Source organism: Rhinopithecus roxellana, chromosome 6 (genome assembly GCF_007565055.1).
Source record: "Rhinopithecus roxellana isolate Shanxi Qingling chromosome 6, ASM756505v1, whole genome shotgun sequence".
Taxonomy (NCBI): domain Eukaryota; kingdom Metazoa; phylum Chordata; class Mammalia; order Primates; family Cercopithecidae; genus Rhinopithecus; species Rhinopithecus roxellana.
Window position 1 is genome coordinate 113,339,393 of NC_044554.1, and position 24,406 is coordinate 113,363,798.

At 52.2% G+C, this 24,406-nt stretch overlaps 1 protein-coding gene across 1 annotated transcript in view; it reads right to left on the reverse strand.

Moving 5' to 3' along the window:
• CNPY1 (canopy FGF signaling regulator 1) overlaps window positions 1-24,406 on the reverse strand; it is a 68,330-nt gene that overhangs the window by 30,177 nt on the left and 13,747 nt on the right. Inside the window, exon 2 of the mRNA XM_010368154.2 lies at window positions 13,421-13,533. Coding sequence (XP_010366456.2) covers window positions 13,421-13,533 — 113 coding nt within the window. The remainder of the gene's footprint in view (window positions 1-13,420; window positions 13,534-24,406) is intronic.

Genomic DNA, 24,406 nt, shown 5'->3' on the forward strand with positions numbered 1-24,406 from the left:
GCGTCAACATCTGCTCAAACTGATACATAAGATTTTGCAGAGATCAATGTCTAGGAGGATACTTCATAAATTAAAATGATACTAAAATTTAGAGAGGAAAAATTGGTTCTGAAAATTCAGCGTGATTGGTTTTATAGCTGATGGATGACAAAGCTAGCTTCGTGGGTTCTGCTGCCAGAGGGGGGCTGTGTCTCTGTGTGTCCCTGCAGGCTCTGTATCTCCCTGTAGGTCACTGCCTTTCTCAACTGTTCTTGGACAGCATTCTCCAGCTCTTTACAAGGAGGACCCCAGATGACCCACTGCTGTATTTTATGGTTCCTACCACCTCCTCTGAAACTATGTTGCTGAGAAGTTTTTTTCAATCAAATCCAACTGAAAAGAACTTGAATTCTAAAATGCCATAATACCTCTACAATGTCTTCCCACATTATTACAATGGAAAAACTGCCCCGCTCATAGAGTTGGGTCTGCAACACACACGCGCTTGTGCCTCACCGTCTCCTGGCCATGCGTGTTGGGAGTCCCTGGGGAACACGACGGACAAAGTTCGTCTCATCAATCAGGAAAATGCCCTCACACGCCACCTGTCTGAGTCTACAGTCAGAAAACCAAATGTGCTCATTTCTCCTTTACCGGTATTACAACCAAAAGAATCCCAATTCGATACCCACTCAGTGTCCTTCTAACAGATACAAGCTCTGCCCATCACTCGAGAATCTTCTGCTGCAGTTAGAGTAACCAAGCATAAGCCCTAGAGTGAGAACCTCCGTGCGGCTCACACCACACAGGCAGCCGCAGAAACAGCGCCTCCCGAACGGCGCGGCCTTGCTCACCCTCCGAACCCCGGCGGCGCCCGACAGGAACGGCTGGAGGGAGGAAAGAGCCAGGCACCTCTCCTTCAGGGTCTGACACTGTCACTTGGCACATCAGTGAGTCTGCTCGGATATTCCGGCTCGGAACATGCCGGTTCGCCAGAGAGGGAGGGGAAACATAACGAGCTTGTGCCTCATTCCCGACGGCTCTCCACGCAAAGTGAACGTGTTTAAGCCCACGCCCAAGTGAGGCGTGCACACCCACGTCCCCACGCGTGCAGGGCGCCCCCCGGAATGGCAGAGAGGCGGACGCTCCGGCCAGCGCAGAGCGGGGCCCGCTCCGCCACCCCGTGCGTGGGAAGTCCCGCGGTACCAGCAGGGTCCACCGCTTCGCTCCATCCTGGTCCCGCGTGAAAGCCCCGAGGGGCAAAGTGGGTATCAAATGTGAATTCCACTCGTGCACGGCGCCGAGCGTGATGAAAATCTGAGCGCCTCTGACCGGGGAAGCAATAGCTATGGGATTAAGGCGAATTTCTTATGGAGACCAGAAAGACGTGCGGTTGGTAATTACCTGCTCCCTGTGGTACAGTCCGTCCTCCATGCCTGGCTCTAACCGGACAGACTCTCGGCGGCTTCGCTCTCCCGGCATTGTTTCAGCACCCACCAAGAGGATTAAAAATAATCTCTTTCCCTTTTAATTTTGTGTCCCCCGCATCCCCTCCTCCTCCCCACATCCCCTGGGACGGCATGAATTTTTAATCCCTGAGGTTTGAGAGGGGGAGGGGGTGTTAACCCCTTGTTGAGGCGGCGGCCCGAGGCCTGGAAGCCCGGGGGGAAAGGTCCCCCTGCTGGCCCCGCCGGGAAGAGCACTGCGACCCCCCAGGACACTGACGATGCCCGCCGTGTGTGTGCACTGCCCAGGCCAGCGGGTTAGGGGCCCCAAAACCGGGAAGCAGGAGAAGCTGCCTTTCCTTTCCCCTGACCCAGGCACAGTCTCCTGATGGCCTCAAGTGCCTCCTCTGGTGGTGCCCAGATAGGCTGCCAGCCACATAGCTGCTCCACGCCTTCCCGCGCATGCGCACACACACATGCACACACACGTGCACACACGTATGCACACACATGTGCACACACACCATGCATGCATAGACACACAGGCACGTGTACACACGTGCACAGACACAAACACACATGTGCACTTGCATGTGTGCACACAGACACACACACATGATGCAAACACTTGCTCCTGTTCCCCCAGGTTTGAATTTCCACCCTGGCCTTTCTGATGACGTCAGACCTTAGCATGCGGGGCTGATCAGGAAGGCGAATGGGCCGCAGGCAGGGGCCACTGTCTCAGCCTGCTCCACTCACAGCGTCGGGGGGTGGCCAACTGCACTGAGCCAGGCAGCCCTGGTGGCAGGTCTGGGCAATTCATAGAATTGGGTCCTGAACGCCCCCTACTGCCCCTACAGCAGCAAGGGGCTGGCGTGGAGACTGGAACGTGATGGGATGCCAGCCTCTAGTGAAGGCCACAGTCAGGCCACAACTAACATGCAGAGCACAGGGCTTTCTGGGCACTGAGGGAGTGGGCACTGGGCAGCTCCCAGGCAGGAAAGATCACGCTGGGGAGTCAGAGCTCGGCCTCGGCCCGGTGTCTATGGGCAAGGGACACTGGAGGGCATCACCTATCTTCCTGGGAGGATGTGACTGAGGAGGTCGGTGGTTCTCTGGCTCTGGTGGGCACAGGACCTCAGCTTGGGGAAAGGGAGGTTGAGACAGCCCAGTGGTGACCTGGCTGATGTGAGAGCAGTTCTGTGTTCAGCAGAAAAGGCGGCTGGATGTGCAGCACATTGCAAAGGGCAGGGAGAAGGCTCCGCTCAAAAACAAACAAGTGGCAAAACACCCCTGCATCCCCAATTCCCTAATGCCAAATCCAACATTTGTGGGGCTCCTGCCTTTGTGCCCGGTCAGCATGTAAGCACTTCTGGGATGGACCCAGCATTGGTGCCAGGGCTCCAATCATCATGGACTATTAATGCCAGCTGTTCCCATGTGCCCTGCCTCCAGGAAGGTGAGCTGTGCTGGACCAGCAGCAGAAGCTTCAGGGGAGAGCCTTCTCTCTGCTAATGTTTGATCACTTGGGAGAGGAGGAAGGGAGCATTTCAACTGCAGATGAATCATGATCCAGAGATGGGAGAAGCCAAGAGCTTACAGGTGCACACACTCAGGCACAATGGCAGCCAAACACATAAGGCATAAGGATACACTCAAGAAATGTACAGAATCCACAGGAATAAGACAGAAAAGCTTTACTGAAGGACATGCAGGAAGCCGGGAATGAGCAGAGCACATACCATGAGACAGGTCCAACCAGCTGCCTCCCCAAAACCCCTTCTCCCTTCCTTGCCTACAGACGGGGCCTGATTTAATCCTAGAGGGTTTCGAATAGGGAGGTGACATTCAGGGCCCATCCTGCCTTCCACGGGGCTGCAGAGGCTGGAAAGCAAAACCCTACACTTCCAAGACTCATTTGCAGCTGGAGGGCTCTATAGGATTGGGGCCATGTCGTTGGATGCATTCCTCTGTGATTTGGAAGGTGGTGGATGGAGAGCCCGACTTCTCACCGATTCTGCTGTTCTCTGGTAAGCACGGTCTACAGTCATCGGGATTTTCTGGAGAAGTCTACAACATCTTCTCATGGGAATCAGTATGGGGAGGGTGTTGTGATATGAAGAGGCAGGTAAATTCCTTTCCATTTAAAAGAGCTCAAGTGTTTCTGAGATTTGCAACTGGAGGCTGGCAGGTATATTATTTGGTGCAAAATTTGGCTGTAGGTAGTAAACCCTCCAGGATGAGATTCTGGGCTGGGCTGGCCTCACCTGGAAGGGTCAGAGGCAGTGGGGTCCAGGTGCCATTTGAAATGGCATCCTGTAAATCCATGGCATGCAGTGGCAAAACAGGGACTTGCAGCATTACCTGTGGTCACCTGGAGTGAAGTCCCCAGGGAAGGGGAGACTGTGGACAACTGATCACCCACTGCAGCAGACAAGTCCTGGGTGGGGCTGGTTATTTCTGCAGTACTGGGAGGTTAGCAAGCCTACGGGCTGCTCTGTGCTTGAAACCTATAGTTACAGGTTTCAGGAAACTTCTCAGGTCACCAAATGCATCCAGAGCCATACTGAGGTGCCTTTCTTTGTCCCATGCTACCAGGCTTCTCTCCAGTGACCAGTAACCTGCTGTATGGTCACCATACTCCACTTTATCCTCCTCCTGGACACAGCTCGACTGTTTCCAGCCCCTCTTCCAACTAAGTGAGGACATGTGCTGGAGTCCCAGCCATGGAATGTGGGTAGAAGCAAGGCCCCTTATTGTTAGCCCTGCCTGTAAACATTTCCCACAGAATCCTCCATGCTCTCTCTCCCCATCCACCTGCTGGATGAAGAGGACTCTGGGGCTTACAGGAGGAGAAGCCACAAGACAGAAGAACCTGGGTCCCTGAATGACCCAGTGGAGCAGAGCCCCCTGCCAACTGACACTAGACTACAACATAAGCAAGAAGTCAACTCTCAACTCTCGTGGCAATCCACACTGACACTAGGCCGTGTTATGGTTCTTAAACTATCCTGACAAACACACTCAGTAAAGAATGATGCCAGCAATTTAAACAAAAATGAGTGATGGTGTTTCTCTTTTTAAACAAGATAAAAAAGAAATAAAATAGAAGACGGTACACAATCAAAGCCACCAAACAAATTAAAAATGTATACAACCCTGAGTCCTAGGGACACAAGGACCAGAGCATCCATCTGTTCATGCTTCTTGCTCTTCTTTGAGAGGAAAGGAACATGAGGACTGTAAGTAAAGGAGCCAGGGCTATTTATTACTCAGCATGCTAACATCTGCTCATGTCCTCTACATGACTGAGAGATGAGACCCACGTGTCTCAGAAGAGCAAGTCCTTGGCCAATGAGAGTTATGGAAAGAAGAGAGAGTAGCAGCAGAGATAAAGGGGGAAGCTACCTCCCCTCCAGTCCCTCCTTCCGAGGACTCTCAAAGCATCAAAGGACACATGCAAGGAGCAAAAATAGAGGATTGCATCAGTTCCTGAGGCTGCTCCAGGGCCAGTGACACCACCAGGAATGAAGCTGGACAAATCAAGTGAGGGCCACATCACAGCTTTCTGTGGTTTTTGTTTGTTTGTTTGTTTGTTTGGGATGGAGTTTCGCTCTTGTTGCCCAGGCTGGAGAGCAGTGGCACGATCTTGGCTCACTGCAACCTCTGCCTCCCGGATTCAAGCGATTCTCCTGCCTCAGCCTCCCAAGTAGCTGGGGCTACAGGCATGTGCCATCACACCCGACTACTTTTTTGTGTGTATTTTTAGTAGAGACGGGGTTTCATCTGTTGCCCAGGCTGATCTCAAACTCCTGACCTCAGGTGATCCACCCGCCTTGGCCTCCCAAAGTGCCAGGATTACAGGTGCAAGCCACCGTGTCCAGCCTCTGTTGAATATTTTAAACGAAACAAAATCATGTGTCTGTGCATAGCTTTCCATCTTATTAAGAACAATGCTACTTTTTAGAATAGGAATTTCTACATTATCGTGGAATTCTTTTGATTTCTAAAAACAACAACAACTTCAAAACTTTATGTTTTAAAATGTCATAAGTAATATGTTTATTATAGACAAAATTTTAAAAGATACACAAAAAAAGAAAGAAAGAAGCTCAGGAGTAACACCGAGAGACAGGAACTGTGACTACTGCAGTGTATTTCCTGAGGCTCCCTCCTGCCGCGAACAGACACAGACACGTAAGAGGGCACCAGTATGTACAGGTTAATAACCTCTTTTTTGCACTTAATAACAGAAAATACCCTTCTGATTTTTTCACATGGCAATTTACAGGTTCCTGTGAACAACATTTTCTTGCACCATCATCTTTCTCAACTGTTGCTGAAGAAATTTACTTATTACAGTGGCATCCATAGGCCAACAAACCTTGCGAAACAATTTAGGGGTGGTCCCTTAAACTCCTGGTTGCTAAGTGTGGCCTCCAGCCCTGCTGCCCATCTGCACACCATCCCTTTCTCTTGTGCTTGCAAGAAAATGCAAGTAAGTACTAGGGGCTGTTGCCAACAACCTAATTTTCAAACACTGGGGACCCTGCAGGCTGGTCTCACTGTCTTCTGAGCTCTCTGCCTTCGACCACGTGTGACCCTGAACTGTGGCAGATCTGGGGACCGCCCACCAAAGAGCCCTCCCACCCCCCTTCCTGCTAATCCCAGACTCTGCCCCTGCTCACGTGCCCAGGACAGGTCACGCCCCCACAAGGCCCCAAGCTTGGGTCTGGACTGATCTGAGGGACATCTGCAGATGCCCCACTTGCCCTGCCGTTGGTCTAGCCACAGGCGTTAGAGGCCCTCCTGACCCATGAGATATGAGGGGGAGTTCTGGGGGCTGGGGGTCAGGGTTGCTGGACAAATGTCCTCCTTGTTAAAAAAGAGACCCCATGCAAAGCTGCTCACTTTTCTGCTCTGAGCACCGCTGAGGACTGACTCGCGCCCCCTCCTGTTCACTTCCTGCCCACCCCACACCACTCATTCTTCACTCTCTAAGATGTGGCGTTCACACTGGTGGCTGCTGAGGTCCCTGGGTCAGAGTGTAAGCTCCTATCGGGGAAGAATTCCTCCCCTAGTCCACACCACACATAGACCCGGAGTGCTGATCCAAAGGGGACCAGTGCCGGGGCACATCAGTAGGAATCTGAGCCCCAAGGCTGCTGCCACCAGGGTCCAGGAGCCGGCTTCGGGCACCTTTCTTTGTCCCCCTCCCCACCCTGCCCAGCTGTGGTTCCTTGGTCCATAGAAAGCGTAGGCCGCTAAACCAAAGCTGTCACTGCTGTAATATCAGGATTCAGAGATGTTCTGATTTTCTTTCTGCAGAAGGAGTCAGGAATTGTTGCAGCATTGTTTGGGTATTAATAATCTTCCCGAATGAAATACCTTTAGGCTACTGTATCATGCTGGGGACAGCCATCTGCTATAGTAGCTTTCAATTTTTTGGACATGACCCACTTCCTACACCAAAACTCATTATATAAAGTGTCACAAAACATACTTTCCTTTTATATAAGATGTACTCTGATATTTAATATATATTTCTACATTCTTGTATGCCACTACAGAGATTTCATGGCCCTCTAGTGAGTAGGAAAATTGCTGATGGACTGAATCCCCCTGCACCTCCTGACTGGCCTGTTAGAATAGCCTGCCCTCTCATTTTGTCCATGTACAGTTGTGCAGGTTGCGCACTGCACAGCTCCAGGATGTTATAGTGCCCTGTTGTTTTGTAGTACCTAACCGGATGGGGTAGCTCTGTCAATAGTGTGGGGGTAAAGGGAAAGCTTCCCTTCTGCTCCCTGTGAAGGTTTGTTGAAATGACTGAAAAACAGATTAATAGGGGAAAAAAGCAGACAAACATTAATGTGTGTTAGCATGGGAGCCATATGAAATATAAGACTCCAACAAGGGCAAGATGGTTAAGACTTAAATATCCTTTTCATGGAGGAGAAGGAAGTGGGGGGCCGTGGGCCATTTTAGAGGGATAGTCAGTGATTCTTAGGAGAAATGAATGGATCCAGGAGGCAGATATTATCTTGTCAATGATTCTCTTAGGAAACTGACTAGGACCAACAAGTTACGGGAAGGTGAGGGGTAGAACTGCACCGTGAACAAAGATTTTCTTCTTACGTGACAAAGCCTCCCGGGTCATCACTTCGAGCTGCCCTCAGAAGAACAGACGAAAAGTCTGTCTGGGGGTGGTGGCAACCTTTAGGCTTTTCTCTCCTCTGGTGGCTAGATCTTTCCTGATTATTTGATCAAATTCCTCGGGAAGAGATCTTGACAATTCTATTTCTTTTGGAAAGAAGTTTCCTAAGTCAGATAAGGATATTCCAGGGAAAGTCTGTCTGCACTTGGGGGCTGGAGGAGGAAATAAGGTTAGAAAGTTCAGGATTCTGGGAAAACTTCAAAGGGCTTCCAACATCCTTTAATTCAAGTGCTCAGCTTGCCAAAGCACCATGCGTTGGGGTCTCGTTCTCCTCATCCTAGCGCTAATACCATTTGGTATTGGAATTTGTCTAAATTAACTTATCAGCAAATTAAATTAATACTAATTTGTCAAAATTAAGTGAGTCACTAAAGCTTTCTGGGCCTCATCTGCATTTCTAAAAGGAAGTTAATTACAGCGGCCCTGTTTACTTCCCAGACTTGTTTTTTAAAACTTCAGTTAAAGAAGCATGAGGCGTTGGTGCAAACCCGATACTGGCCTTGTCCTCACTGCTGCTGTTGGTGCTTTCTGATTGAACTTTCCGAGTTTCGTAAAGAGCGAGGCCTTGCTCTCACACTCAGCAGAGGCAGAGGATGCCCCTGAGCTCTGCTTCATCGTTTACGATACCCTCGGTGAACACACATTTCCTGGGTCCCTATGGGTAACACACACCTTGTGCTGGTGATCCTGAATCCAGTGACTGGAGTTCGGAGGCTCATAATCTAAAAGCAAATGTGAGCCCCTCGACTGCAGCTCCCTGACCCTCGGTGCCCCCGACCCTGGGTGCCCCCCTGAGAGCAGCAGTGCGTGCGTACCCTCATTCAGGAGGCCAGCCTTTTGTCACTGGGAGAGGAGGCGGGTAAGCAAATGTGAAGTAACTGCCTCCAAATTGTCTTGTGCTGTGTTGCTCTGTTTTAGGAAAAAGTGCCATTAATCCAATCCGTTTAATAAATAAATAAATAAATAATAGGGAAATAACCGCAGTGCTGAGATGCTGGCTACATTTTGCTGAACAGGTGAGGCTTTGTGCCAGTGCTGAGGAGCTATCAAGTGAAGACATCCCACCCACTGTGGCAGCGGGGGTGGTCTCCCACCTGTCACCAACAGCCTGGGGCCCGAGGAGGCAGCTCTCTGAACTCTCGACTTTAGTGAGCGCTCCCCCGCAGAGCCTCGCCATTCCCGCTGTTCTGAAGACAGAGACCTCTGCGAGCGGAGCACGTGCTCCCTGGATATCCTGGACATCGAGCAAGACGGGGCACGTGAATTTTGTTCCTCAAGGAGAACAGCACTAAAATCCTTGACTAGGGAGAATGTTTCCAATGGAGCAAGGCAATCAATCCCCAGGAGCTGAGATCTATGTACATCGTGTATTACTAAACAGCTTCCGTCCTCTGTACTTTTACAGGCTGTCCCATAAAGTTGATCACATTGAAGGCTTCTGAGCTAGCTTGAGAATGATGTTGATTAGAATAACATGCATTATTTTCTAATCCGCACCATACGACCCACACCTTTCTCCCTTCTAGCCTGCTTGGAGGGTCAGCCTCAGATGATGGGAAGGGAGGCCAACCGGGCCTGGCTTTGAGGCTCCCCAGAGCACCCCCAGTCTGCTGAGTGTGGGGCGACTGTCCAGTGGGTCTTGCTCTGTCTAACTCAAGGGAAGCTGGAGCACCCTTCCTCGAGAGTCTTGCTGCCTAGCTGGCCAGGAGTAGAGTGTGGATGGAGCCACACACCCTGAGGTCCTTCCCAGGAAGGAAAGTCTTCCAGCCTCACAGAGGCCTCTGTAACCATCACTCAAAGGCAGGTAAGCAGCCCTGGTGCTCAGAAACCACAGCAGCCCTACAGAGGGAACGCTTTGCTTGACAGGACCTTTTAGTACTGTCTTTGTTGGGATTCTCCCAGGGCTGTTTATCGGGAAGGTTCTGGAAACACTGGAGTGGAGGGGAAGTTCTACTGGAAGGCAGCCAATGAATGCTGCGTTTGCAAGCCGGCTGCCGTGGCAGGGGGAGGGTGGGGGGAGAGAATTCTACCGGGAAAATCCTAGAAGCTGGTGTGGAACGTGCAGTGGGATGCTCGCTGGCGAGTATTCACAACCCCTGCCCTAGGGCCTGAGAGCTGATTCCCTCCCTGCCAGGCTGAGTGCTGTCAGGCAGGGAAGGCAGAGCTGGGTAGGGGAGTCAGGGGAGCCAGAGGGAGAGCGAGTCCTGCTTGGTCCTGCCAGCTGCTCCCTGGACCTAGGGGTCTGGGAGCCACCAGGCTTCAGGGAGTGAACCCCCAACCATGGTCAGGGCATCCCTTGCCCATGGGCGGGCATAGGGAGCCAAGTGAGGAAGGTCAGAACAGGGGTGAGGCTGGGGGCGCGATTCCTGCAGCCCTGGACGTGGGCGTGGAAATCCTCTTCGTGGAGACCTCTGCTTGCTCCTCGGGGCTCACCTGAGCTTCCTGACTGATGCTGGGGCCTCACTGCTGGGCCTCACGTGGAAAGAGCCACTGCACACCCCTGGGGCTGGGGGATTTCTGTCTGAGCTGCAATAGGGCTAGTAGCAAAGTAGGCAGAGTAGAAAAAAAGTGGGGTCCCCACATATCCCGGGGCTCCTGCGGCACAGCCAGACCCAAAGACCCGCCCACTGCTGGGAGGACACACAGACCCTCATGGGCACCTGGCCCTCATCTGTGTCTGTCCAAGCCCCACATCCACGCCGGGGACTGAACCAGTGTGGGCAGAGGCCTGCCTGCAGCCACAGCCCTCTCACTTGCCACTCTCTGGGGGCCTCCTTTGACTCTTCTTCTAAGCAAGGGATGCCTGACCTGAGAGAAGCTGGTTTGCACATCTCCTCTGTCCACACTGCCCTCCCCAGACCCACCCCAGCCCGAGGCTAGACGGAGAGAATAGGCCGGTATGGACACAGGCCACTTTGCACACATAGGGTCTGCACAGTGGCCGAGAGGCCACTCACTCACTTTGCTTCTTCCCCTGGCTCCCTTAGGAACTCGGGTTCTCAGGGAACCCGCCTCACCCCTCCCACAGAGGAACAGCCTCTCCAAGGACCCTGTGGCATCAGCACCCTCAGCTCTGAGGACACGGCCAGTGTTTCATTCCATCCTGACTGAGGTCCAGAAAGGAGGAAAATGCAGGCAGGGTGTCCTGCCACCCTGTGGCCAGCCGGACCCGGCTGGGAACACCTCTGGCTTCGAGGCTTCTCCAGGCAGGATGACGGAGGCTCGAGACCCTCTCGTTTGGCAGCTGTGTACCTTCTTTTGTGTTTCACTGAAGGCCAAGCTGAGCACGGGCTCTGTGAGGTGCTGGGTGGGAGGAAGAGAGTGGCCCCCGCAGTAACACCAGCCTGGCCCCCATCCAAGTTCAAGCGGGGCAAGGGCAGAGCTGACTTCACACTGCCAGATCCCCTGCTTTCGAGTTTGGCTAAGTAGCCTGCTGGCAGAAGAACACAATGCCACAGGAATGTGAATCACAGCAAGGAAGGGTTTTCTAACTGGGAAGGATGAGAGACCTTCTAGAAGTTTCCTGGGGAAGATAGTGCAGCTCTTTGAAGCATGGGAGTGGTGGGACCTGATGGGGTCACTCTGCTGTGAGTTAGCCAGAGGCAGGAACTGCTGAACCACACCCCCACCGCCAGGCCACGCCGTTCCCCAACACGAAGGCTTTAAAGACGAGTTCTCCAGCACGAGGAACCCACACGCATGCCTACAGGGTGCATCATGTTTGCAGAGAGAAGTCTCTGTGTAATGTTGGCCTGGGCTACTTCTGACTGAGCAGGAGCCCCAGGCAGAAAGATCACCTGAGATCAGCACCAGCTCCTTGTAGCTGCAACTGGGCACACTGGTGAATGTAGCAGTCTAACTGCTTTCAAATTGCTTTGCAGACTGAGTGTTCCTGACAAAATCAGAAAAGTTATTTCAACTTGATTGCCGTGAAGTGGAACATCCTTCAAGACAACAGAAAGCAGGGGAGGGTGTGGCCCATTTTCTCCAGGCAAATTTAATTCCATTCTGGGATTAGACACACTGGAAAGGCTCAGGACTCCCAAACGTGGACTCCTGGGTCACATCACTCAAGGATGAGGTGTGAATTCGAGGAGGGTAGAAGGTACAATTTGGTGCCATCCCAATCCCTGCATGGCCCTCCATCCACTGTGGAAGCTGTGGCCACTCAGCCTGATTCTCCCTGTTCTCATCAGTAATGCAGAGACGCTATTCTTTCTGCAGGGTCACTGTCAGGACTTGAAAATCACTTAAAGACTGTGGCCCAGCAGCTGTCAATAAAGAAGGGCTACCCGGCTCCTCCCTTCCAGCCCCTTCCTCAGGGCTCTGCAGTCATTTCCTTGGCTCTCCTTTGTCGGCCCGGTAGAGAAAGACTTCCTTTCTGCTGGCCCAGGAGCACTAATGATGGCTCTGATAGCCCAGATTGAAGTTATTGAAGTATTGAGACTCAACTGATCTTCAAAGCTATGCTAGCTGGCACACACCCCCACACCTACACATATGGACACAATGCACACACAGACAGGGACTCACATCTTCCCTGGCCCTGCTTGACAGTGGGAATCAGCTCCCAGCCGGGTGTCGGGGACCAGTACTGTTCTGGGTTTTGTGGAGGCACATGTCCTGCATTCAGGTGACCACAAAGGACCTTGAGATTCCTGGGTGCAGGCTTCAGACCTGCAGCAGAGCAGCCAGTGGGCCTGCACGGCGTCCCTCTGGTAGACTTGCCAGACATGCCTCTTGAAGGATTCATCCTTGAGTGTGCCTTTGGGGAGGCAACGAACCCAACAGGGACCGCTGAGAGCCCAGCACTCTCCTGTTGGAGGTACTGACCTGTGGATGGAAATTCCTCCCTCATTCATAACTGAGGCGCATTAGAAGCCTGAGGCACTTTCGGTAAGGGCTGCCTGTCACAGCCCCATAGTTCAACCACCGCACCCGTCGGTGACTCTCCTTTCCTGCCCTGTCCTCTTTGGATGGGCACACAGCTCCAGGAAGACATGGACCCCGCACAGACAGCCTAGCTTGCATTATTTAAGGCAAATGCAGTGCACCAGGACAAAAGAAAGCTGCAAGAAATCCAGACCCACTTCTGTTTAGCTTTGAGTGAGTTGGGATATATTGGGGAACACCTTTCTATTAATATTTCTCTTAGAATGATGCTGAAATTGGCTTATGTGTTCTGGGCACCTAGTACCTGAGGGCTCAGAGGGGAAGGTGTCCCCTAATGGGTCCCTCCTGGTGTCTTAGACTCCATCCTTCCAGCACCCAACTTACCACCTCTGATCCTCAGGGGGAGCCCCTCTCTAGGTTGTGCAAGAGCATTTCTTCTTTCCCCATAGCCAAGTGTCCGATCTGTTCCAGAAAGTGGGTCTTACAACCTGCACCCCCAACTAGAAATCTGCAGATCTTGGAAGGGGAGGGAGTGTGGTACCAGGAGGGGGCTGTTCTGCTTTGAGCATCTCTAGGCCACCCCTTTGGCCTCTTCTGGGCCCCCTGCTGGCCTCACCAAGAACCATGGATGTGCTATTTTTATTCTGATGAAGAACAGCGCCGAAACGTCTTTTGACTTGACGAGACACAAAATTTAGGTGCTGAGAGAGATACTTCAATTTCAAGCTTAAAGATTACTTTGGGTCCCCCAGGACTCAGAAGCAATTTAGAGCTGATACCCTGAACAAGAGAAAGGTTAGAAGATTAAGACCAACTGCTGTTTGGATAAATGGTTGGTAATTGCCCATATCCGCAATTATACACTGGCACATAATATCTTTTCCGCTACCTTTCTCCTCTCCTGCGTCCCATCAGGATTGATTCGGAAGGAGCCCACCTTGGCCTTCTTCTGCCGAGCCTTGGTGATGTCGTGCTCTACCTCGTCCATCAGGGCCCTGCACGCTAAACAAGACACAAAACAGCTGTGATCAGAGGAGGAAGACAGCCGAAGCCAGGCCTGTGCAGGTGGCCTCTCTGGGAGGGGCAGAGTGACTTCCTGTGTGCCATCCTCCAGCTAGAACAGAGACAGTGCCGATGTGCCCAGGACCTGGGGAGGACTCTTGTCCTCTGCAGAGTTTTCAAAGATGGCAAGACAGACTCTTTTTTATGTTCCCTTTTGTATTTTGTGTTTTCAAAACCATATACAATCTACTTTTACATTTAAAATGTGCTTTTTTTTGTTTTTGAGACAGGGTCTCACTCTGTTGCCCAGGCTGGAGTGCAGTGGCACTATCTCAGCTCACTGCAGCCTCAACCTCCCACACTCAAGCCATCCTCCCATTTCTACTTCTGAGTAGCTTGGACTACAGGTAGAGGCACACATCACCACACCAGCTCATTTTTTTTTTTTTTTTTTTTTTTTTAGAGACAGGGTCTCACTATGTTGCCTAGGTAGGTCTTGAACTCAAGACATCCTGCTACCTCAGCCTCCTAAAGTTCTGGGATTACAAGTATGAGCCACCATGTCCAGCCTTAAAATGTGCTTTCCTATTTATTTATTTATGTATTTATGTATGTATGTATGTATTTATTTATTTATTGAGACAGAGTCTCGCTCTGTCGCCCAGGCTGGAGTGCAGTGGCACAATCTTGGCTCATGCAACCTCTGCCTCTCAGGTTCAAGCAGTTCTCCTGCCTCGGCCTCCCGAGTAGCTGGGATTACAGGAGGCTTTCCTTAAATACAGCAGACGCTCATCCTCTGAGTCCATGGGACCTGGAAGCCCCTCTGGGTTGCAATAATTACACCCAAGTAGCTTCTGCACTATGGGAAAAGTTGGTCGAAACTAGGCCCGTCTCCAAAAGATACATTTTTGCTGGATTTGAAGTCAAAGGGGACTCTCTGAAATTTATTTTTATGGGAAATGTAGCTGGCTTTGTCCCCTAAAATCCCTTCTCCCCAGGCCATGGCTGCCCAGTGGAGACAGCTGAGCTGTGCCCTTGGGTCTGAACTCTCACAAATAAAAGATAAATGAAGTGATGTGTCCAACATCAGCCTCATTTGCTGAACCGAAAACGGATTCTGGCTTTCCTGTCTGTGGATGGAAGTCAGCATGTCAGAGCCAGCCCAAAGGGATGTGGGAGAAAAGAGACAGCGATGTCAGTGTCCTGAACGGCCACGAGCAGAGGCTGCCTGCCCATGTGGACCGCTCCCCTGGCTGTGAAATGAGACCCAAAGCTTCCACCTGAGTCACTCTCCCTCTGTCTGTGTTTTGGTCCCTGTTAGAACAGCATAGCCTTTCTCTGCCCAGGACATGACTTTGGCACAGTTGATACCGCGTTTAGTGCTCCCTTCTCATCCTGTGTCCGAATGCTGGCACTGAGGGCACAGGCTGTGTGGACGAGGTCAAAGGCCAATTGTGGGCGTGAAGCTGGAACACCAGCATGCTCACTGCCTTTAAGTGTTGCTAGGTATTGCATTCCACGTGTCATGCCCTGGTACACTCCAGGGCCTTGCGGTGCTGATTCCAGCACTATCACAATTTCATGGACATGACTTGGAGAGATGGAGGGACTTTCCCAGGTGTCTCCCCTACCCAATGTGCTACAGAAATCAGCAGAGCCACTGTTTGAGGACACAGATGGCACTCAGTCCTCAGAGGCCCACAGCCTGCGTTCCCTCCCGACCCTGCCCTTAGGGGTCAGTGCCCTTCGACTGATGTGCGAGATCATTGATCACTATGATTACCTGTTATTGAGCAGTACATCTAACGAGTGTCACTGGGCTCCTCTGGGGCCTGGAGGTCTCTGACAGAGTAGCCTGTCTCTCTGAGGCTTCTAGGAGGAGAAGGAAGTTTTCATGGCAGAGGCATGAAAACCTGTGTCTCAGGTGTCCCCATTAGCACTTACTGTTTGTACTTGACACAGTGCACAGGGGCGCAAAGCTACTGACCACAGCCAAGCCCCTCTTCTCTAGGAGCAGGACTTACAGCTCCAAGAACAAACACTTCCTTTCTGGCTCCCTTGCAGCTAGGCCAGGGCCTGTAACTTGGTTCTACAACCATGTATTCTGGAATCTTCCTGAAGAGCCAGTGCTCGCCCTATGCCCTCTCTGACCCACTAAAGGTTGGATCTCAGCTCAGGCCCCAGAACCAGGGTACCCCAGGAGATGTCAGGGTGAGGAACTCAAAGGCGGGTCCTGGGGTCTGCGAGGGGAGACCTCCGTGCTGACTGGGACAGCACCCTCCACCCTTACGAGAGGGAGATGAGTGTCCAGGTTGTCTAAGCCACTGCTATTTTGAGTTCACTACACTCACACAGACGAGCATCACCTTCCACCTCTGGGATGGAATAAGAAAGGACCCTCCATGGCCAGTGCTCCCCAGTGGGGGATCTTGGCCAGGCAGGGCCAAGGCTGCCAGGGGAGTGTGGGCCCAGAATCCTGGGCCTGCAGGTGGTGGACAGCCCAGTAGTCTCAAATGAGGAGTCCTCTAGGAAGAGTCGGCGGTGACCATGTTACTGCTGAGAATGGGGCCGCCTGGGACCCCTGAGGACAGCAGGAGCCCAGCTTCCAGATGAGAGTAGGAGGAGAAGGGATGGGATTGTCTGATGTCCTTTACCCTGGCTCCTGGGAGAGGGAAGATGGTGGGAAATGGTGTCTTGGAAGTAGAGGCCAAAACGGTCAGCACAAAGGAGGGGTGGCCACTGGCCTCCAGGCCAACTTCAGAGGAGCCATGCACAGCCCAAGAGGGTGGCCGCCAGCCAGGTATAAAGGTTCCCTGAGAACCAGGGTGGGCCCAGCCCAGCATTTCCAGGGGCCCAGGTGGCCTCTGCCCTGACAGCCTCCTCCAGCCCTTCCTGGTGGACCCAGGAGCTGGAGATGGTGCATCCTCACCGCCTGGCTGGCAGAGGACAATGCTGGCCAACAGAAAGAATGTGGCCTTGCCATCAAGTGCCCAGCGTCAAACCCTGCTGGGCTGTGGGTGAGCATCACCCGGCTTTACCCAGAGTCTCTCCCATCGTAGGGAGGGGTTTGCACAAGTCTGTAGGCCACTCCACGCCTGCTGTCACCTTCCTGGCCCCACACGTGGCCACACCACGCCTGCTGTCCCCTTCCTGACCCCACTGACTGCTTGGAATCCCTGACTTGGGCCCAGTGACAAGCTGGGGACCCCGTCTCTCCTCGACATCTCTCTGCTTTCTGTGCCTGCAGACCTGTGCCCAGGCTCCTGCCCAGCTGCCCCAGCCTGAGCCCGGATGCTCCCTGTGCTGTGATCACTGTGGGTGTCCTTGGCTGCCTGGAGCCCCTCAAGGCTGGACTTGCCGGCAGAAGTGGAAAGGGGCCAGCGAGTGGGCTCAGCTAGCAGGGCTCTCTGGGTCCATATTTTAATGTTCTGCTGCCTTCATTTCAGACCCACATTTCACAAGCACCAAGACAGGCCGTGTAAAGGCAGAGCCCCTTGGAGTGCACACCTGTCATGCAGCATCCCCTAATGCCCTGAGCATGGCGGTGGCAGTGGGAGGACCAGGGCACACCCCCCTACCCAGGCCACGCAGGGCTTCTTGGGGTCAGGGTGGCCCCGTCAGCAAGGGAAGGTGTCGGGCTTCCAACAGGACAGGAGGGCCCCCAGGCCTGCCATCCCTGACCTCCCCTCGGAGGGGCCGCTCCACGAGAAAAGATCATTTTAAATTTCTGCCCCAGGTCACAGAACAAGTTAACGGAGTCACATCAGCGACCTGGGCTCCAGATTTCCAGTCCGGCATTAATTTAAATGTTAATCTGAAACCTTCACTTAAATCACAGGAGTTTAGAGTTTATTAGAACAGGCGGCAGGAGTGGGGCCTCATGGGGGGATTGGCAGGTCACGTTGCCTGCCAGAGGGCAAGCCCCCTCCCGCTGGGCCCACCAGCCCCTGCCATTCTGGCTGCCTCCTTCCTTCTCCCTCCCTTTCTCTCTTGGAGGAAGATTTGGAAATGGGAAAGAGATGGAGGTAGATGTCACGACAGATTCAGATGAGCCCCCGGTGGCTCAGGAACAAGAGCCATCTCAAGGGGCTTGCAAGAGCAGGTGGTGTGCGCACTGCTTCCCAACTCCACAGTTAGTGACACCGCAGAGTTAGCCCGGATCAACAGGGGTGGGAGTATTTACACAACAGGAATAGGCAGATGCTACAAATCAGGGCCCCGCCACAACACTCCTGCCCACACTCTGCACATGCCCACAGGGGCTACATGTCCCTAGAGGTGAAGGGATCAATGAATGTCCGAGCATTTGCCATTTTCAAGGTTATGAGCAAGATGCCAGGAAGCCACCGAGGTCTGAGTCTCTGCTCGTGCCCCCTAGGGAGCTCATGTGTGATGGATGCCATGTCTCCATTCCTCCAGGGTGTCTGGGCCACTCTCCCCACCAGCAGGAGTGGCTATGGGAACCAAGCCATCAAGAGCTGTGGGCAATGTGGATTTCCTCCAGTGGCCTTTAGGCCACAAGCAGAGGTGACATCAGAACCACGCGGGGAGTTGCTAGAAGTACAGACCCAGGTTCCAGCCTTGGAGACTCTGAGTCGGGGTCTGGGTTAGGCCTTAGATCTGCAAACGTCTTTGACATGCAAGAGGTCAGTGTGCTCTGCAATGGGGGCCCTCCCTGTCCCCAGGTGCACCAGCTAGCAGCAGCTCTCCTGCACCCTGAGCCTCTCTGGAGCAGGTGCTGCTGGCCAGCAAAGAGGGGTGCAGGGGCCACTTTCTCTGGTACCTCAGAGAACATGGCTCATTTCCAGAACAAACAACTTTCTAGCAGTTTCTATGAGCAAGGCAGGAGCCCTGGTACTATGATGGTGGTGATGAAAGTGCTCACACAATTCCTTCCACCCATATTGCATCTCCTGCATGGCTGTGCCCACACTCCTTTGAGGGAAGACGAAGCCCCAACTCCCAGAGTTGCAGGAGGCCAGCAAGGCAAACGTGCTGGAGGGGTGGCTCTCCCCTAGCTCCTGCTCCCCAAAGTAGAAATGGCTGATGCCACAGTCTTTCTTCAAGCCTGGTCTCTAGACATCCAAAAACGTGGCGGGCCCCACTCTGTGCTAAGAGGAAGCCATGAGAAGAGGCTGAAACCCAATGACGAGCTGCGCCTGCGCAGAGGCCGGGGTGAGCTGGATGCAGCTGTGCACGGCCTCCTGGGTGCCTCAGGCCTGACTAACTCAGGAGCATCTCCCACCGCCCACAGGATATCAGGGCCCATGATGGACTCGCAGCATCCACCAGGCCCGCAGTGGTGCCTGTGGCTCAGGCAGGTGCAGGACGGAGCGGGGCTTTGGAATCCAGTCTCAGCTTCACTACACCCAAAAGTAGCTTCCCTCCCTCCCTCCCTTCCTTCTTTCCTTCCTTCCTTCCTTCCCTCCTTCCCTCCCTCCCTCCCTCCCTCCCTCCCTCCCTCCCTCCTTCCTTCCTTCCTTCCTTCCTTCCTTCCTTCCTTCCTTCCTTCCTTCCTTCCTCCCTCCTCTCCTTACTTGCCCTGTTGGCTGCTTCTGTCCCCACAAAAGATATGCTGACATCCCAACCCCCAGTACCTGTGAATGAGGCCTTATTTGGAAATAGGGTCTTTGCAGATGGGATTGATTCAGATGAAGTCATACTGGAGTAGGGAGGGCCTTAATCCAAGGATGGGGCCTTCTAGAAGAGGAGAGATGCGGGGAGGTGACCTCACTGGAGAAGGCCACGTGATGACAGAGGCAGGGACCGCGTTGCTGTCTACAAGCCAAGGAAGGTCCAGGACCACCAGTAATGCTAGAGCTGGAAGAGTCAGGCACAGATCCACCCCTCCAGGTTTCAGAGGGGACGCAGCCCTGCCCACGCCTTGATGATAGAATTTGGGCCCCCAGAACAGGGAGGCTCCACTTCTGCTATTGAAGCCAGTAGCAATGGGGGTTGTGTGTGGGGATTGCGCAGCAGGCTCAGGACACTCACACACACTCTGAACCTTGTGCTGCTCCGGGCCAGGTGTGGGAGGCGCAGCAGTGAGGGAGGCCGCAGCCCCATCCTCGAGGGTCCCAACCCAGCCGCAAAGACCCCATGAACAAGCTCGGCGAGCTGAGTACTGCTGCAGAGAAAGAGAAAGTTACAGGAATGCACAGTCACTCGGGTCCTGGGGAAGGCCTCCAAGGACAAGCAGGAGTTGCCAGGAAGAAAACCAGAGAGCACAGCTCCTGGGGCAAAGAGTGTGCACTCCCGGGAGGGCCCAGCCATAGCACTGGGTGTCTGACCCATGGGAATGCATTCTTTATGCTCCATCTTCCTCATTGCTTCTTATTCATTTTTCTATCATAAGGATTTTCCCAACTTGAGTGTGGTTGTTGCCATTTTATAAACTGTTACATAATATCCAATCAAGCAGATGCACCATCATTTCCTAAGCTTTTCTATTTGTGCATGTTAGGTTGCTTCAAAGGCTTACAAGATGGATAATTTAGGCTTGTCAAGGATCCTCATTTGAAACATAGCTGTCTTTTCAGGTTAACCTAGAGCATGGTTGCATTTCATTTGGTCATTTCAACAAACTTTAAGCACTTCTCTTCTGAGTACTGTGTCCCAGGGTGCTGGAGATATAACGATGAGTGGAAGGAGCCACCATCACTCATGGAGTTTGCAGATGAAAGAGTAGCATCTACAAGTTCCAGAAAGGAGAAATGCAATGTGCTAAGCAAACCTACATGGATAGGGTGGCAGGTTAGAAAAGAAGACTGAAAGAAGACTGCAGCATTTTGCCATCTTCCATGAAGAGGTGGTGTCTATTGCCCCACCCAAGTCTGGGTTGGACCTGAGACCTGCTTTGGCCAGTACCTGTGGCAGAAGTGACATGCCAGCCTCTGGAATCATCACCAGCCCATGAACCTCCCAGCCCATTCTCAGCCTGGGAGAAACAGTCAGCTGATGTTTTCAGCCTCTGGGTTAGGGTGAATTACTCAGCACAAGTGGGCTGGACCTTGTCAAAGAACACAGGGAGCTTCCCTAACAGAATGACAAGTAAGACCTGAAAGATGATCAGGCATTTACCAGGTGAAGCGTAGATGAAGCTGTGTTTGCAAAAACACCCTAGTAGAAAAGTGCAAGGTGAATGTGATGCACAAGAAAAAACAGTAGCCCACAGTGGCTCACTCCTGTAATCCCAGAACTTTGGGTGGCCGAGGCGGGTGGATCACTTGAGGTCAGGAGTTTGAGACCAGCCTGGCCAACATGGTGAAACCCTGTTTCTACTAAAAATACAAAACTTAGCCAGGCATGGTGATGGGCACCTGTAATCCCCACTACTCAGGAGGCTAAAGCAGGAGACCTGCTTGAAGCCGGGAGGTGGAAGTTGCAGTGAGTCAAGATCATGCCACTGCGCTCCAACCGGGGTAACAACAAGACTCCATCTCAAAACAAGAAACCAGTAGCTCAGATACCTGGGGAGAAAGGAGAGGGAGAAGTGTGTTCTGTGCTGAGGCTATAGAGGTTGGGGGCCAGGCCAGGCAGAGCCCTGCAGATACAGGTAGGGAATTATGTATCTATTCTCAGCCAAATGGACCTACTGCAGTATTTTGAGTAAGGTGAGATTTGATGAGATTGCATTTTTCTTTTTTTCTTTCTTTCTTTCTTTTTTTTTTTTTTTTTTTTTTGAGAGGGTCTTGCTCTGTCTCCCAGGCCAGAGTGCAGTGGTGTGATGTCAGCTTACTGCAGCCTCAACTTCCTGGGATCAAGTGATTCTCCCACCTCAGCCTCCCAAGTAGCTGGGACTCCCAGCATGCACCACCAAGCCTAGCTAATTTTTGTGTTTTTGTAGAAACAAGGTTTTGCCATATTGCCCAGGGTGGTCTCAACTCCTAGGCTCAAGCAATGTGCCCACCTTGGCCTCCCGAAGTGCTCAAATTATAGGCATAAGCTACCTCACCCGGCCCCAAGATGTGCATTTTTCAAAGATCATTTAGGCTGCAAGCCAGGACAGCAGACTAGAGAGGACAAGGGCGCATGCTGGTAAGTCAGTTATTGAGCTACTGCAATGATCCAGGTAAGCGATTACTGCATGGTGGAGGAGATGCAGAGATGTGGATGAATTCAAAGCTTTTGGGGAGGTAAAAGCAATAAGACTAGTGATGGGTTGGATGTGAAGGTTTGGGCGGACACTGCTGGTTGCTTCCTAACCAACATCCCCCTCCTACTCTCTTCTCAATTAATAAAGTACCCTCCCTATCCAGTGATTGTCATCTGTATGTGTCAAAGAAACAGGCTCATTCCAAGTTCAATTCAACCACAGCAATTCCATGCATCTTGCCAACTGCTGGTTTGGGATGGGTGTGTGTCATAATTGCAGAGACGGGATGTGAGAAGGGGTGGTTGGCAGGCATCTAGACAGGCATCATTCTTCTCTTTTACAAAGTGGAGACATGTAGAAACATCCTAAACCTCGTTCCTGCCTCTGGATGACATCATCTGCAGGTGATCGCTGGAAATATGGCAGCCATTGTTGGCTTCAGCATGGTATTGGCCTGCTCAGGTCACCATAACAAAGTACCAGAGCTGGGGGTTTAAACCACAGAGACTTACTACTCACTGTTCTGCTGCTAGAAGTCCAAGAGCAAGGTGTCAGGAGGGTTGGTTCCTTCTGAGGTCCCTCCTTGACTTGCAGACGGCCATCTTTTCCCTGTGGCCGTCCCTCTGTGTATGTCTGCGTCCTAGTCTTCTCTTCTTATAAGGACACCAGTCATACGTTTTCTATGGGCCTTGTCTAAAGGGTCCAGCCCAAGATCTCATGTTACCTTAATGGCCTCCTTAAAAGTCACTGGGCCCATCTTCACATACAGCCACATTAGAGGTTAGGGCTTTCACATGAATTTTGGGGGACACAATTAAGCCATAACCAGCAATACGGGGAAATTTCATGTCCACATGGCAAGACGTCTACAGGTTGGCCCGTCAGCGTTGGTGGCCTCAGCCCATCAGGGACCTCCTGGCTCTGGCTCCACCTTACTGCAACGTTCTTGGTTTTCCCACAGGGATGCCAGATGGTGTCCGCAGTTCTAAGCTTCAAACCCTCAGAGCCCTACATCTGGAGGTGTGGAGGATCACTCCTCACCTGTCAACTTCCATTTGTAAGGAAAACGTTGCCAGACACCCCCGCAAGCCCCTTCCCACTCCCATTGGCCAAAGCTGTCCCGCAGCCTGGCGCAGCCCCGGCCCTGGCGTGGAGACGCAATGATGGTGTTTGACTGAGGCCAATGGAGCTGCACTCTCAGGGGCTGGGAAGGGCCAACCAGTCCTCTGCAGCTCTTGGCAAAGCTGAACAAAATCAGGGTTTCTCTCAGCAAAACTACTCCTGGCCCAGAGACCCCAGGACATGCCACGATGCTCAGAGCGCCGGGCAGCGATTCAGGGCGGCAGCCGGCGGGAGGGTGCTGGGCAGGGGCGCGCGGCCAGCTGGCGCGGAGGCAGATCGAGCCCCGAGGCTCCTCAGGCCGCGCGCCCCAACACAATCTCCACGGCAACCCGTCTGCAGGAGGGACTCCCCATTGAGTTTTAACCCAAATTATATTTTCCAGGTCTAAAATCAGAGCCGCTGTGGAAGGAAGTACTCATGGTAACAGTTTCGAGATGCTCTGCGTGTGAGGACCGGCGGGGAAGCAAGAGCTGGGAAACAGGATTTTAAATGGAGCAGCAAGCCCCGGCCGCTCGGGGCCCAAACTGCAGTGCGCTGCTATGTTCCTTTCGAAAAAAGAGGCAACGTAGGAGGTTGTGGTGTTGCTGTTTGTTTTCAGGGAATATTGTAGTTTCAGTGTAATTCTATTTACCTCGGGTCTTACTCAGTTACCTTTGACGCGCAGGAGAATGGCCTTTAATCATGTGACCAGCAAACGCTGTTTCCTCTGGGGAAATGCGGACAAATCCACAGTTGAGAGATTTTTGATCCTAACAGAAAAGGGTCTTTGGTTAGCCTGCAGGTAACCAGAAATCCAATCCACGTCTTATTTATTTATTTATTTATTTAGACAGAGTCTTGCTCTGTCAACCAGAAATCCAATCCACATCTTATTGATTGATTGATTGATGATTGATTGAGACAGAGTCTTGCTCTGTCTCCCAGGCTGGAGTACAATGGTGCAATCTCAGCTCACTGCAACCTCTGCCTCCTGGGTTCAAGCAATCCTCCTGCCTCAGCCTCCCGAGTAGCTGGGACTACAGGTACATGCCACCACACCCAGCTAATTTGTGTGCGTGTGTGTATTTTTAGTAGAGATGGGGTTTCACCATGTTGGTCAGGCTGGTCTCGAACTCCTGACCTCAGGTGATCCACCTGCTTCGGCCTCCCAAAGTGCTGGGATTACAGGCATGAGTCATCGCACCTGGCCGAATCCACGTTGTTTAAATCTCACTTTTTATCTTTCTTTTATTCCAGTAAATCTTTTATTTTTTTTGAGACAGAGTCTCACTCTATTGCCCTGGCTGGGGTTCAGTGGCACAATCTCTACTCACTACAACCTTCACTTCCGGGGTTCAAATGACTCTCCTGCCTCACTCTCCCAAGTAGCTGGGACTATAGGCATGAGCCACCATGCCGGGCTAAATTTTTGTATTTTTAGTAGAGACAGGGTTTTGCCATTTTGGCCAGGCTGATCTCGAACTCCCGACCTCAACTGATACACCCGCCCCAGCCTCCCAAAGTGCTGGGATTAACAGGCCTGATTACTCTTTTAAAGTTTTTATGCCAAGTTTCTTGAGTACTAAATTTATCTTCTGTACAATATTTGATAATGTCAAGAAAAGTCTAGAAAAAAACGCAAACCATGTTGCTTATTGTTACCTATTTTCCCAAGGC